This window comes from Eurytemora carolleeae, unplaced genomic scaffold (genome assembly GCF_000591075.1).
Source record: "Eurytemora carolleeae unplaced genomic scaffold, Eaff_2.0 scaffold143, whole genome shotgun sequence".
NCBI lineage: Eukaryota > Metazoa > Arthropoda > Copepoda > Calanoida > Temoridae > Eurytemora > Eurytemora carolleeae.
Genome location: NW_019396656.1, coordinates 208,775 through 223,924, shown reverse-complemented (window position 1 = coordinate 223,924; position 15,150 = coordinate 208,775). Strand labels below are relative to the sequence as shown.

Sequence of the window (15,150 nt, the reverse complement as noted above, 5' to 3'; positions counted from 1 at the left end):
TCCATCAGGCGGGCCTCCTGTTCTCGTTTACTCGTAGAGTTCTCTTGGTTTTAATCCTCTTCATACTTTTCATTTGTAATCAGTCCTCTGCTCTCAATGGTTATCCAGTCTTTCCAGTCTAGCTTTAGAGTTGAAATATTCTAGTTGGAAGATTGTGAAATTAACTTTGTCCAAACTAGACTTTTAAGGCGCTTAGCGCCCATCTTCTTTTTCAACTTTTAATTTTGGCTTTATATCTGAGCATCTTCTCTTTGTGTAGTTTAAAACAAAAACAAAAAAAGTATGCGGATTTCATAATATTTTTTCACGCGTTTTCTAAATTCAAAAATAGAAATTTTTAATCACTAATTTTTAAAATTTGATCCTTCATAAACCTTTTCTGGGGTCATCTGCGGTCTTCCACAAAATTTGGACCTGATTGGATCAGACAAACAGACAAGCTAAGTTTATATATAGAAGCCGGATTAAACATAGACAAAAGTTTATCTAATTATTATCGGTTTACCAACATAGCTTCTGGAGTTTTCCTATTTTAGTAAACAAATTGTGATTTTGTAAATGAGTTTTAGCCTGTACTTTTCTAAATCTAACATTATCAGCAACATAATTAGGACATGCATACATTATGTATAAATTTGAAAATGTTCAAGTGCTCAACCTGATCCAAATTAAAACTACATAATACTGCATAATTTTCTTTTCCAATGTATGTTACAAACATATCATTTTGTTTACTTGATTAAAAAAAAATGAAAAGTCACTGACTTAGCAGTGCTAAAATATTTTTTTAAGAATTTGCAAACAATGATTTGAAGTGATTTAAGTAAAGACAATAAAGCACATTTGGAAACTGTTTTTCATTATAGACTAGCATGTATTTTGAAGCCAAAAAGATATTTGAAGTTCTTGTGGACATCAGCCTCACTAATTCAACAAATTCAACAGATGATGAGGTTAGTAAGCTTCTAGTCAGCCTCAAATAAACTAAAAGTAACAGTAATATTAGGAATTATATGGAATGTGTGCTTAATTTCCAAACAGGATAAATCTTGGTAAGAAAACGTTTCAGCATTATTAATTTAACTTTGTTTGTGGACTCTTTCAAAAATAGATTGATTATTTGATGTGTTCAACACTTTATTTTACCAAATTTAACAAATGCGCCACAAAGAAAGTTGTGAAAAAGCATGTTTTGGTAGAGGTTCTCTGATATTTTTTTTTGACAAATATATCATTAGACATTTTTCTTATTTTAAATAGTTTTATTTCAACCAATAACAGCCAAAAACAATTTAAAATAATTCACTTTAAAGCTAAACTTACATTCATGGTTTTCTATTGTTATTTTCCTTTCTGAAAAAGTAAATACTCACAATGTGTTTGTTAGCATGTTTTTGTATTATCAGTCCAGAGTCTAAAACTAAAGAATGCGCGAATTTTAAGTTTGAGGTTAAAAGTTCTGTAAAATAATGAATAGCTACTTAAATATTAAACTTTCTCAATTTTAAATTTGAATTTCCCGGGAAAAATCTGAACCAATCAGAGAAAAGGATTTACGGAGAATATTACATAACCATCGCTAATCAGCTGATTACGTAACCGAAAACAAAACATATTTCTAGTTACAACCATATTTTGGGTTTACATGCAAAAATTAATTAATCTAAAACGTGAAATTTCCTTAACAAGGTTTTCACTTTTAAATATAATGTAAAGTTGAATGCCACTTTCTCAGCTGAATGATGAAATAATAGACAAATAGGGAAAATGCAGGATTTCAAGATTTTAAACCTGTGTTTCAATTTTAACTCGTCGATTTCGGCGAGTTAAATATTTAACCACAGGGTTAAATATTTAACCTCACGGTTAAAGTTCAGGTTTAAATTAAGTCCATTAAACCATGAACTTAAAATTTAAGTCAAAACTTTTCGTTCTTTAGTTTTAGACTCTGTCATGCGAAGTCACACCCATTAAGTTCTCAATATTGAAATTAATCTAAAAATGTTGAACTTTTTGAATCGTTTATGCCAAAATTCAGAGCAGAGCTTTTCTTTGGGTAAGCAAAGAAAAAGCCAAGCTTAATATATTCAAAATTTAGAAAAAAAAATCATTAATGTTAATTTAAATTTTCGTTTAAATGTTTTTAATATCTGTTTTCATGTACATATATAAAATATTTGTATAAGTGGATAGGAAAGATGATATTTCGTATTTTTTATGTATTGTTCTGAAATATTAGATATAGGTTAGAGTAACCACTAGTGCAGCAATGTATAGGAGAGTTTAGCAGCCCCATTGGAAGCAATTTATTTTATGCCAATAATTCAAATTGTCAAGTTTGCTTAAAGTTGGCAGTGTTTTTTATTTCTACAGTACCTTCCACAAAAAAAAATTATTTTAAACTGTTTACGGTTTCACAAAGACTTTTGAATGTACTTTTAACTCTTAACTTTTAATTTTGATTAATGCATCAATTAATAAATGGCTTCAAATATATTTTTGTCATAAAGTTCATCCTATAGCCTTCTAAATTTTCATAAGCACTCTCCCTTAATCTAGATCAAATTTTACAATTTAATCAAAAGATCAAGATGTAACTGAACTTTTTGTTATTCAACTTTTTTGTATGAAATTAACAGGCTTTACTAATCATTTTGTTGGGAAGTTTGTTAGTTAGAAGATTGTTGTACATACATATATATATATATATATATGTTAAAATATACTTGTATCTGAGAGCTTCGCTTCAGATCTTATAACACACTTCCTATAGATATTTTTCTTAACACACTTTTATTATAAGATACATTTCTCATAAGGCACGATTCTCATAAGTTACACTTCTTGTAAAGTACATTTTGATGATGACACTATCAGCAGAAATTTTGCCGGATATTCATTAAGCTTGCCTAACCTAAAAATTTACCCAAAATTTTTCTTTCGGTTAGGCTAGGTTAATACATATCAGGGCTAAGGACTAAGGCTAGACAATTGGTAAACCCAACACAATGCTGATCAGTTTACAGAGGTTGATGTACATAGTCTTTTCTTTTTTTACAGTGGCAATGCTTAGCATGTGGTTATAAAAAATATATCTTATGAGAAATGTACCTTATGTGAAATGTACCCCATGATAAACATACATTAGGAACAGTATTAAATTAGCAGTATTTTGAGAAAAGTATCTGTAAGAAATGTATTCTTTGGTTTGAGGCATAGCTTTACTGTATCAAAAACATGGGCAATAGAACAAAACAATTGCCTCAAACTTTTATTTTAAATCCGTACATCTTATTAAGCAAATGTTGTAGACCTTCTACACTTAATTCAGTTAATTTTGTTAGCTAGATCAAATTGTTAAATTTTTAAGTATTGTAGGTTTACACCATCATGTTCAAAGATATTGGAATTAGAAAATTTTAGTTTCAGGAGAATTTTTCCAGTTCTAAATTGATTTTATTTTTGATTTTGTAGTAAACTCAATTGAAGCTTGATTAAGAAGTCCATACATTTATAAGGGAAAAAACTGGAAATGGTAATTGGTAAATGTTTTTGGATATATTTCATGTCTAACAATTTATTGACCATTTCAGGCTGTTTACAGTTTAATCCATTATACTGTGTAGGCCGGCTGAAGAATCTGGATCCACTGCACCAACTCCAACTGCAACAAACTTGAATTTCTTGTCTTAGACAAGAGAATTTAGTGTAATAATTCTCTCTGAATCTGCAGATTTCTGTCCTTTTCTAAACACACATAAGAAAATGATAAAAACATGAAAATTTTTTTCATATAGTTATAAAAAGAAGTGGTTTATTTCCTTGGCCACTTGGGCCTTTCAGAACATATTGTGAACGTTCGGAATCTCTAGGGTTAATTTTATTATTAAGCTTGAAGATTAACCAGGTATTAATTGAAACCCAGCTATAATTCCTCCCCATTCAGCATGGAGGCTCATCACAATAAGTTTTTCCCAACACAATTCTTTATTAAAGTGTTGATTTGGCTACTTACCAATTACTTACGGAACTAATGTATTAAAGATGAGGAATCCACTGATCTCATCTGTAACATTTGTTGATGCTCATTAATGTTGTCGCTTGCAGACAGGTCCCAGCATATTTTTCTGATACGGCTACAGCTTCCTGCATGCTATCTTTTCATCTTAAGAAATTTATCATTCTGATAAAACAGCAGGGTAACATTCCAGAAGGTCATTATTCATATACCTATACCTCTTTAACAAGTTAGAGAATGTTATTAGTCAGCAGTGTTGCCATCTTTTCAGAAATGGTTGGTATTGCAATTTGGTTTGACAGTTTACAGTTCAGGATTGCAGATGGTTCAACCAAATATCTAGCTTTGGTCCTGATTAAATAATGCTGAAGTATGCCTTAACTTTTTCCATACATATAATTTAATTTTTCAGCTAAATCAATTTGTTCCACAATTCTAATTTTTGAACCCTCAACATAATTTTTGTTATAGCAACTCTTTAAGAAATTATCAAAAGGATTTCATCACCTATTTGGAAATTTATTTGGTCATAGTATACTGCTTGAAAGGCCTGGACACTAATTAACCGAAACATAATTGCAGAATCCTACAAATTGCAACTGTCCAAGTATGCACTTGAAAACATAGACCTTTAAAAGTGTATTTAACTATATGTCAGCCTTATCTTATTCCTATAAATACAGGGCATTATGTTTGTGATTTGTTTAAGCATTTAAGGTTAATGTTAAAAAAGCGTTATGTAAAACTAAAGATTTGTTTGATTATCCTGAAAGTTTAGTATTATCTTTCATAAAAAAATTTATGAAAATAGGAACATTGCAAACCTTTTTTCTAATTTGAATGAACAAAAAATTTCAACTCTTCAGAATTAAGTGGAGCTTGTTATTGTTCATAAAAGTAAGTTTAGACCCCAACCACATTTTCACTACTAATATCTCCTTCATAAAAAAAATCAAAAACAAAAAAGCCACTAGCATCTTTTTCCAGGTTATCATCTAATTGTTAGTAAGGGATGTATGCTTCCGATACCAAGTGGGGTAAGCGCAGGCACCAGTGGGGTAAATAGCACTGGTGCAGTAAATTACATGTACATAGTACATACAGGTACATGTACATACCTACAGATACCAGTTTTTTTTTATTTAGTTCTTATAAAAATTCAATTTATTAAGTTTTTTATTTGAACTTTTACCAAAAAATTTTCCGGTCAAAAATGTCTCTTTCACAATTTTTTTCCCAATTTTAGATTGGCAGAATTTATTGGTAACACTTAACATTTTAGCTTAACATTTTAAATATTCTAGAATCTATAATAATTTTCTTTTCATTTTTAGGACAATTTCAACATGAGCTCTAATGTAAATAATACTGATGAACCCATGGAAAGTGGCACAATAAGAAAAAGGTAACTAATAAAATACAATTTCTATCCTGACTTACATGGCAAATGATCACTAAAGTAAAGGATCAAGCGTTAATTCTTGATTTTCAGTGAAAGGAACACAAAAATTTTGTCTTGGGATGATTTGTCAACAGAGACCAGAAATATGTACATAAACAGTAAGAATATAGGGTATCCATTTAGCATTTGCATTTGGAACTTCTTTTGTTTAAAAGTAAAGAATTAGCAACTTGACATATAATTAGATTTCATTTTAACAATTTATTTAATTTTTTAGAGTAGGCCCACAATTGGCAATTGCTCTGATAGTGTCTTACACTGTGATGATAGTTCTAGGTTTATCTGCAAACCTTTTAGTGTTGTGGGGATGCCTCAAGAGCAAGGTAAGTTTGAACTTGAAAATATGATTTAAAAAATGCTATCTTGAAATTATAATTTTATATATTGTTTGTGTTTCAAATAATGTTTACAGCCTAGCTAATATATGTTATTAATTTGAGAGTGTACTAATCTGAATTTTGTATAAGATACAGAAATATGCATTTAATTCAGTAACAATATTATAATCTAATAAATTTTAGATGCTAAGTTCCACACGAAACCTTTTGATCATGAATATGGCTGTTGCTGGCATATTGTTGTGTTCTTTCACAATGCCTTTAACCCTGCTAGACCAGCTTCACACAAACTGGGTCTTCGGAGAATCACGGGTAATTAAAATTTGGTTTTTAACAAAGAATTATCTAAAGTTGATAGCTAACAATGCTTCAATTTTTCATTGTACAAAAGACAAGTTAGTAAATACAAATAGAAATAATGTACTTTTATTGAAAACACATTACAGACCAAATTTCTGAATACTAAATATGATAATGATGATAATCAAATTCTGTTCAGTACCTACTGTGCAAATCAATTGGAATCATTCAATCAACCTGCATATTCTTCTCAACCTTCTCTGTGGTGCTGATTGCAGTTGATCGTTTCCTCTTTGTGATTCGACCCTGCAGTGTGCAGATATCTACTACTCAGGTGGGACTTTTTTAATCATAAATTAATAAGGAAACTTAAGCTTTCTCATTTTCAATGCTTTATCTATGTTAAATAACACAGTGCCTTGTTAGATAGATTTCCTAGCTAACAATTGAGCCCCATCTATAAGGTTTCTTGATAAAACTAATTACTATTTTTAACACCCCCTTCTATCTAGGCATTGGGACTCTCTCTATTCTCCCTGGTCTGCTCTGTTGCAATCTCATCTCCAATCTTCATCTTTACTGATCTCACATCCTACTTCAATGACGATACTGTTTGCGAAGATGTAAGTTTTTAGTCTAATTTTTCACTTCAAGTTCAAAGGATTATTTTTTTTGATCCCATATGACATAAATTATAATTGATGTTCTTATTAGACTTGGGAGACTTCTGAGGATAGACTGATTTACGCTACAGCATGCGCTCTTCTTCAATATGTTCTGCCTTTGATCATTGTTCTCATTGCATACCTGTGGTAAGAATGCTCTTTGAAAAGAGAAATGTTTATTACAACAAAGGAATTAATCTTTGACACAAACTCAAATGCTTATATATTTTCAACCTAATGGTGTAACCGTTGATAGTTTAAACATGATTATTTGATATAACAGAATTCATAATTTGAAATATTAAAGATCTGTTTCATTGGGTTGCAATGATTCAAAAAATCTGAGATTGTAGCTAAGACTCAATTCCTTATATTAGATAAAAATTAGATGAAAAGTGAGATGAAAGATACTTTTTGCCGTCTCTTGCTCAAATGCAATTTTATGTTGATTCTTTCTAGTAAACCCACGGCAACTTATATTTATTAACCCTATTTCTGCTGGGGGGGGGGGCCAATTGACCCCCCCCTGTGGTTTTTTTTGCATAACTAAAAAAGTATTGGTTTGAGGCTGTTGAAATTTTCTGACTTTTCCTAAATACCCATAGCCTTCCCTTTAGGTATAACAGATTTTTTAAACTAACTACCTGAGTAGTACCTGAATGAATTTTAGTTGTCTGATTTTAATGATATTTAGCTTTTTGGAAAGCCTATAACATAAGGAAACAGATCGCACAAGTTTTGCAAAGAGATTTTTGCAAATTTGCACTTTTTTAGTTTTTCTTAATTTCACATTAGGTTATTTAAAATTTATTTACCATTTTTTTTACATTTATTTGTTTTAAATTTTGAAGTTTTTACTTTAAAACTGAATTTTTCAAAAAAATCAAATTTTGCTATTTTGCCAAAGATTTTTGCAGATTCTAAAAGATGTATCATTTGTCATATTTGGAAATTAAACATTTGATTTAGAGGGGATGTGACCCTAGAATATCCTGGTTTTCAAGTACCCCAGCAGGGATAGGGTTAAATGTCTCATATGTAATATCTCTTTAAGTCTTATTTGTGTTTATCTTTCAGCATCGTCAGAAACCTTCAAGCCTCACTGTCAAGAACTCAAGTCTTTCTCTCCACAGACACACGCATCAGGTAAACAAATTTATTTTAAATGCAATTTAAATGAGAAAAGAAATAAAAAAAAGTCAGCAATTGCTGGCAGATAAGCTAAAACAAGATTAATAAATATAATTGCATAATTTAGAATATTTATTTACTTAATTCATTTCATATTAATTATATTATAGGAAGCTAAAGCGGACAACTCACATCAACAGAATGCTAATTGCTGCTGCTGTTGTGTTCTTTGTGTCCTGGTTTCCGTTGAACTTCTACAATATATTCGTCATTGTATTCCCAGACTTTATCCAGGTATGATATTCTTTTTATTCTTGTCTCTTCTAATCCATAGTCTTAAAAACTTAAGCAACATAATCAAGCAATAGAACAAATACTGTATATACTGTACTTACTGTACGTACTGTATATATATTGAAATCTAAAATACAACATGAGTTTTTATAAATCATTACAAATATATTGGGTTTGGATTCGAAAGCTTACGGATTGGAAGACGATATTCATAGATCTCCACATTACACAGAGAGAAAAGTCTACTTTTATAATAATTGTTGAACATTATTCAAAAACCCAATTTTAATTAATATAAAATTTAGGATCCTGAAATTCTCGCACTAGTGTATTCTCTCTGTCATCTGTGTGGAATGAGTACATCCTGCTCTAACCCCATCATCTACGGATTCCTAAACACTAACTACAGTCAGGTATAGAAGTCTTCTAATCCTTAACTTTAGATATTCTTGTTCATATTAATTAGGATGCCCGGTTTAATTTTGAAAACACTTATCTCAGTAAATGTAGATTCTTTTATTTTATACTTTTGCTGGGTTTCTCTATTTCTTTTTAAAAGGAATTGAGTCTTTGCCACAAAGATTTTCTTATCCTTAAATCTTTGCAACTCAATGCCGTAGACTTTAAAGATATTTCAAAATATGAATTCTGTGGGATCTAATAATTATTATGTTTTAAACATATAGGGATAATAAAATTGCAGTGTACACTGTACATAATTTAAAACAAAAGTAAACTTACATAAAAATTCTTATGTCTTGAAATATTTGATCTTTCTGCAAATTTTGTTAAACTAAAAATGTACATTTTTTGTTTGTTTCAGACCTTCCGCCAGATTTGGACTAAAAAGGAGGACGGAAGCCAATCCAAGAAAAAATCCACACAAAGAAGCAGAGACACTTAAGAGAATTGCAGTCAAGGGTAAGTTTTTATACTTTTAAACTTTAACTTTCACATCAAGAAATCAGATTTCTCATAATTGCTAAAAAAATATTAAATTTATAAAAAGCTTATTCAAGATTTTTAATTCTAGGATCGATAGATGTAACCGTATTCCCTAAACCTGTGACTTGCTACTCCTGAAAAGTACCTCTCTGTGTTGGTGTTGTCTACACAAAACTAAAGAATGTGATTTGAAACAAACCTATCATTGGAATTATTATTATTGTATGTTTATGTACGTTTATATGTATATTGAAAGTTTATGCTATTTACACATGCTACTCTTGATCTATATCCTTGTTAAGTCAGCATCTTCCAAATTAATCTTTAAAAATGCTATCTTCTAGAAAATTATGTTGATTTTTATTTATCTTATTATAATTTTTTTCATAACTTTATTTGTGGCACTTTTAAAGAAAATTTTCTTCTTACTGACAAAGATTAAACTTTAGATCGATTTAAAACAAATCCCAATCCTACTCTCTAGCACTAGAATTTTATCATTTTCTTCTCAATATATTTCGCCTAAAACCTTGGCATCATCGGGAGTGCGTCCTTACTCTTTTGAATGACATGATACACATTAAAAAGTGAAACCATTCAACATTTTGTTCATTATATAAATCTAAAGCAATCCTAAACTGTTTCTATATATTCCTTTGTCTATGTTAGAAAAAGTAACTATTTACTCACCACTAACTTTTGCTTTGTCAAAATTTCTTGTTTGATCTACTTCTGAAATATCAAAGGATATTAGGATATTGAGGTTAGCTTTTGTGGTAAGAAATCTGTTCCTGTGCAATACAATTATTAAAATTATTTAGTTGTAAGCCTAATTGTAATGTATTCCGACCAATGTAAATGTTTTTGAATTTTTATATTTTTGTATGTTGTATTTTGTATTTATGAGTCAGAAAATATATTTATTCATAAATGTAAAATTTATTAATAAACAGTAGATAACAAAATATTCTTTATTATCAAAGTTATAAAGTTTTTTCACTTAAAGGAACTGAGTTTTTGCAACAAACTCAAACTGTTAACTTTCTATATCTTTACAACCTGATGGTTAAAACATTTGATATTTCAAACTTAAATTATTTGATCTAACATAATTTAAAGTTTGAAATATGAAATATCTATTATATTGGGTTGTAAAGATATAGGGATTAGAAAATCAGAGTTTGTGGCAAATACTCAATTCCTTTTCTCTAAATCTTGAGGGTTCTTGCTCAGGACAAAATTAAATCTATAAAAAGGCTTGAACCTTCTTGATTAAGAGAAATTTCTATCCCGAAACTTTATAACACTGCAAACCAAAATAACAATGATATAAATAGTTATTTCTTAAAAAACAATTGATTTTATTATAAAGCCTTAAACACATGTCATTAACAGAAAATGGTAGTTTACCAATTTACAAATGTGATTTCCAGTTAACAACCAATGTATTCTTAAAAATAAATAAACGCAGTAAGACTAAGAACCTTCCTTCTTTTAAAAGTAAAAAATTAAGAAAAAAAAACGTAAAAATAATTAACGATCCAGCTGAAGGCCCTCATTATTAAATTGGAACAAACAATTATAGAAATCAAGAACAAGCCTAGCCCTACCTTACAATTAAGATATGACCAACAGCCCCCCCCCCATTTTATGGCATGCATATTTTGTTATATGATCATAATTCTGTTCATATAATTGCTGGTAAACAACTGATTCTTAAATTTTTAAATTTTCAATTAAATAATTATGTTATTAACAGGAGGATGTAAACTGAGCCTTGACGTCAGATTTTATGAATAAAGAAAATGGACAAACAGTTTTTTGACACTATCGTCGTGAATTTTTTTGACTTTTAATAAATAGAAATTTAAAGAACTTTTGTAAATTTTATTTTTATGCATATGGCAGGGTAAGAGCGGTAAGAGCCCGGTGTGTGTAAAAAAAATCTAATATGACTAAAGCTACAGATCTAAAAACTATATTTTTGAAAAGCCCTTGAAAAATGGATGTAAAAACATATATCACACTTTGACAATTGTTTTAACACCTAAACTATAAAAGTTATAGATCTAATTTTTTGTCAATGAAAAATTGGGCTTTTATTATGCATTTCAACCCAATACCTATTCTCTAAGGCCTTTTTCTGGGAGGAGGGGCGTGGGGCGCATAGATTTAGACCCCACCCCCCCTCCTCAATAGGGTTGATATACTACTAATTTCATAATTTATAGTCTTAAATGCTAAAAGATACTTTAACACAAATTTTTGCTCAATGAATTTGACAGATTTAAATACGTTGTTTATTTTTATTTACGAATAGTAAATAACTTAATTAGAATTAATGCCTAAGCCAAAAAGCTCAAAACTAATAAAAATTAAGTTTATTGACATCTGTCATATGATTAGGGATAATAACGTTTCCATTTTTTTGAATGATCGTTTCGTTATGAAAACGACAACAAAAAACGAAACAAGACAATCATTTTAAAAAAGATCATTTTTTTAAAAACGATCTTTTTTAAAAACAATCCTTTTGCAAAATGGTCGTTTTTATAGAGCTCGCCGTTTCGTTAACAATCATAAATGACGCCCCTTCATTAACGATCGTTAACAATAACTCTTCGTTAACGAAGAGAAGAGGAGAGAGGAAACAGCCCTAAGCAGTTTTAAAGAAAATATCAAGAAGTTTCAGCGCACCCCCCATTTTGTACCTTCATATAAGACGACATTCCATAAAGTTGCATGTGTGTTTTTTTTTAAAAACGTCAGTTCGTCAGTTGTTTGGTTAACGATCGCTGGTTGTTTTTATAAAAATGATAGTTTTCAGAAACGATCATTATTCGTTTTCTTAAAGTTCAAAAAGAGTGGGTTGTTTTTAAAAAAGGTTTTTTCCAAAAACGAAACAATAGTTTTTGAAAATCATAGGAAAACAAAACAAAAAACGATCGTTTAACAATTGTTTTCAGAAACGATTAACGACTCTACATATGAAGCATACAAAACTATTTCATCTGTAACCCAGATATTCATATTCGTTTAACCCTGTCCCATTTTTGTTTAATATCATGAGGGGGGGGGGCTGTTTCCTTGGGAGTTTGCACTTTTCTTCGAGATAGGAGAGTGTGATACATGTCCATTGTCCTGAGTTCAACTTTTTAAGGCCAACTCATTGAAAAAAGACCTCTAACTTTAATGGTTAGAGGTGGCTTTAAAAAAAGCTTATATGACTTAACCATAGCTGGTCGGGGGGGGGGGCAATTTGACCCCCCCTATCCTTTCTTTTGCGATAGCTCAACAAGTATTTGAGCTAGAAAGCTCTCATTTTCTGGCTTTTCCAACTAACACATTCCCCTCACTTAAGGCTAAAAGCTGGGCTTTTATGCCTACTGCCTGAGATGCCTTATTTTACCGATACCAGACTAGATCTATATTCAGATTCAAACCTTCTTCAATTTCAACATTTTATAGCTCTTTGGAAAGCATATAACAAAAAAAAGCAGATTGCACAATTTTTGCAAATGAATTTTGTGCAGATTTTTGCACAGACGCCATCAAAGGGAATTTGCACATTTTCTGTTTTTCTTAAAGACACATTTAGGTTTTAAAATTTTGTAAATGTTTTTGCACATTTAAATTCGCTGGGTCAAAGGCTTTTCAAATATGTACAATTTACTGCAATTTCCCAATGTATTGCTTAATGACTAGATTTTGCAATAAATATTTAGATTATTGCTAATTTGCTTTTTTTTAGATTTTTGAGGTAGAGCTCAAGATTTCCAAAAATGTTATAGATTTGTATTACAATAAGAAATTAAANTACAAATGTTTATGTTTATGTACGTTTATGTTGTGTTGATTCTCAGGACTCTGATTGACAGGGTTGTTAATCGTTTTTAAAAACAAACGTTAAAAAATCGCTTTTTTATTTCGTTAAACGATCGTCTATTTTATATTTCATCCAATATATCCATTTTAAGCTCGTTTAAACGTCCCCTAGTGGGAGATTTCAATACAATTTAATTTACCTAATAATATCTCAACAACGTCATTAAAATAAACAAAAACAAAAAAGAATAAATCAGTTTGATGACAATGTAACTATTTAATCATTTATTCACTCGTACTCAATAGTATTAATTTAATGTACCTAAAAATAACTATTAGTATTATGTTTGTTACTATCATTCAATCAACCATGTAGCTATCATTCAATAATGTAATAGTTTATCCTTTGCATTGTTTATGGTTACCCTTTCTTCTCGAATATAGCCCTGATATCCTCGAACCCCGCCTGGGGCCAGTGTTAACCCTAAACAATGAGATTGCTCCATTGTTAAGTCGTCTTTGACTGAAATTTTCTCTGGAAACCAAAGCAAGCATTACCTCCACTGAACAGTATAAACAATTTTCACGTGCAGTACCCTCGCTTCAAAAAAGTTAAAAATAACACTTAAAAATAGTGATTTTACATTTGAAATCAATTGTCATTTTATCTTAGAAGTTTAAATGTTGTTTTATTCTTGATAACCAGATGCCTCAATTTACCCCACCATCCTCAAATAGAAAGGATGTTTTATAATATAAAAAAACATTGTAAACATTTATGTATCAATCAATTTATATCAATGTATTGTTGTTAACCATACTTATTTATAGGATTGAAATAAACCAACTACTTGTATTATCTTCTATGGATATGTGGCGAATTTGTGAAGACCTCTGGAACTATTGCCAACTATTGCCAACTATTGCCTACTATTGCCCACTATTGCCAACTATTGCCAACTTCTGCCAACTATTGCCAACTATTGCCAAATATTGCCAACTATTGCCAACTATTGCCAACAATTGCCTACTATTTTTTAACTATTGCCTAATATTGCCAACATTCTATTGCCAACTTAGGACCTAGAATTGACTGGACCAAAGTTTGGGAAATGTATACCCACTTGTTTGCCTGGGAAATTGACCACAATAGTTCTCACTCCCCATTTCGAGATCATCCCCTTTCTCAACTCAACATATGTGCAGTTACCCGAAATAATTTTCATATTGTATAATTTTGCAGGATTTCTTGTAATTGGCGAAACTTCAATTTCGGTAAATTACAGTGTAATATCGCGTAACTTCTACAACGTTATTTTGCGAAATTTTGTAATGATTAAGCCTAATTAGCGAAACTTCAATTTCGCGTAATTTCTACAAAAGTAATTTCACGAAATGTAGCAATAATTACGCGGGCCTAATTAGCGAAACCTCCATACAAACCAGCCTACAGGAGAACATTTAAACCTTCCTGGACATGATGTATTAAAATAATATTGTGATTTATTTCCTCATGTTTTATGTATATTTATAGTTTGTAAGATTTGAAAGTTTATGCACACTGCACAGTGCGCAGGTAGAAATGCACAGATAGTTAGGCTAGTAGGAGTTAGAAGGTTAGAATGGAAACATCAGGCATTTTATTTGGATTTAAAGAAAAGTTACTCAAAAGTAAAGATTCAAAGAAAATTGATTTATCGAATTTGTTTATTTGTTTATCCAAAATGAATGTGAATTTAGGACTGAAGAGAATGGATAGGAAAGAATAAAAAGATAGAATTTGTCCAACTGTTGTAAGTAAATTTCTAAAAATGATAAGACGATAATAGTTTATTTCAAAATATATATTGAATAAAGATTATCCTTAACAAATGTATGTATATATGATAATTTCGTAAATATTGTTTTTTTTCAGTTGAACCTCATGATTAAGAAAATAAAGAAGAAATTAAAAGAAGAATAAATTTTTCTTATGAATAGTTCTAAATCATCAAATTTTAAAGAAGCAAACTCCTATTCCTTCACACATGAACTCTACCATCTAAAAGTTAGCGTACTAGAGAAGGTTTGGGACCTTAAGGTTTGGAACCTTGAGAGAAGTTAACTTTAAGTACGAGAATCTAAATACATCAGAGGTGTTATGACTGATCTCAGAGGAATGAACAGAAAAAA

The 15,150-nt window shown here is 30.2% G+C and overlaps 1 protein-coding gene across 2 annotated transcripts; it reads left to right on the top strand.

Moving 5' to 3' along the window:
* Positions 1-870: 870 nt before the first annotated feature.
* On the top strand, positions 871-10,054 carry LOC111706995 (neuropeptide F receptor). 2 transcript variants are annotated; one of them, XM_023479962.1, is made up of 12 exons: positions 871-953; positions 5,353-5,423; positions 5,698-5,803; positions 6,002-6,130; positions 6,318-6,452; positions 6,631-6,741; positions 6,833-6,930; positions 7,861-7,929; positions 8,085-8,208; positions 8,514-8,621; positions 9,032-9,129; positions 9,242-10,054. In XM_023479962.1, exons 1-11 carry the CDS (start codon positions 873-875, stop codon positions 9,110-9,112), a joined length of 1,113 nt encoding a protein of 370 aa, XP_023335730.1. In that variant the 5' UTR covers positions 871-872; the 3' UTR covers positions 9,113-9,129; positions 9,242-10,054. The 2 variants fall into 2 exon arrangements, with proteins under 2 accessions (XP_023335730.1, XP_023335731.1); XM_023479963.1 differs by lacking the exon at positions 871-953 and adding an exon at positions 2,156-5,122.
* Positions 10,055-15,150: the final 5,096 nt, after the last annotated feature.

Bases quoted from the DNA above. Each gene is read 5' to 3' on its own strand.
- LOC111706995 (XM_023479962.1), top strand. From the start codon at position 873: ATGTATTTTGAAGCCAAAAAGATATTTGAAGTTCTTGTGGACATCAGC. The intron at 6,453-6,630 runs GTGGGACTTTTT...CCTTCTATCTAG, and splicing joins TGCAGATATCTACTACTCAG to GCATTGGGACTCTCTCTATT. The intron at 7,930-8,084 runs GTAAACAAATTT...ATTATATTATAG, and splicing joins TCCACAGACACACGCATCAG to GAAGCTAAAGCGGACAACTC.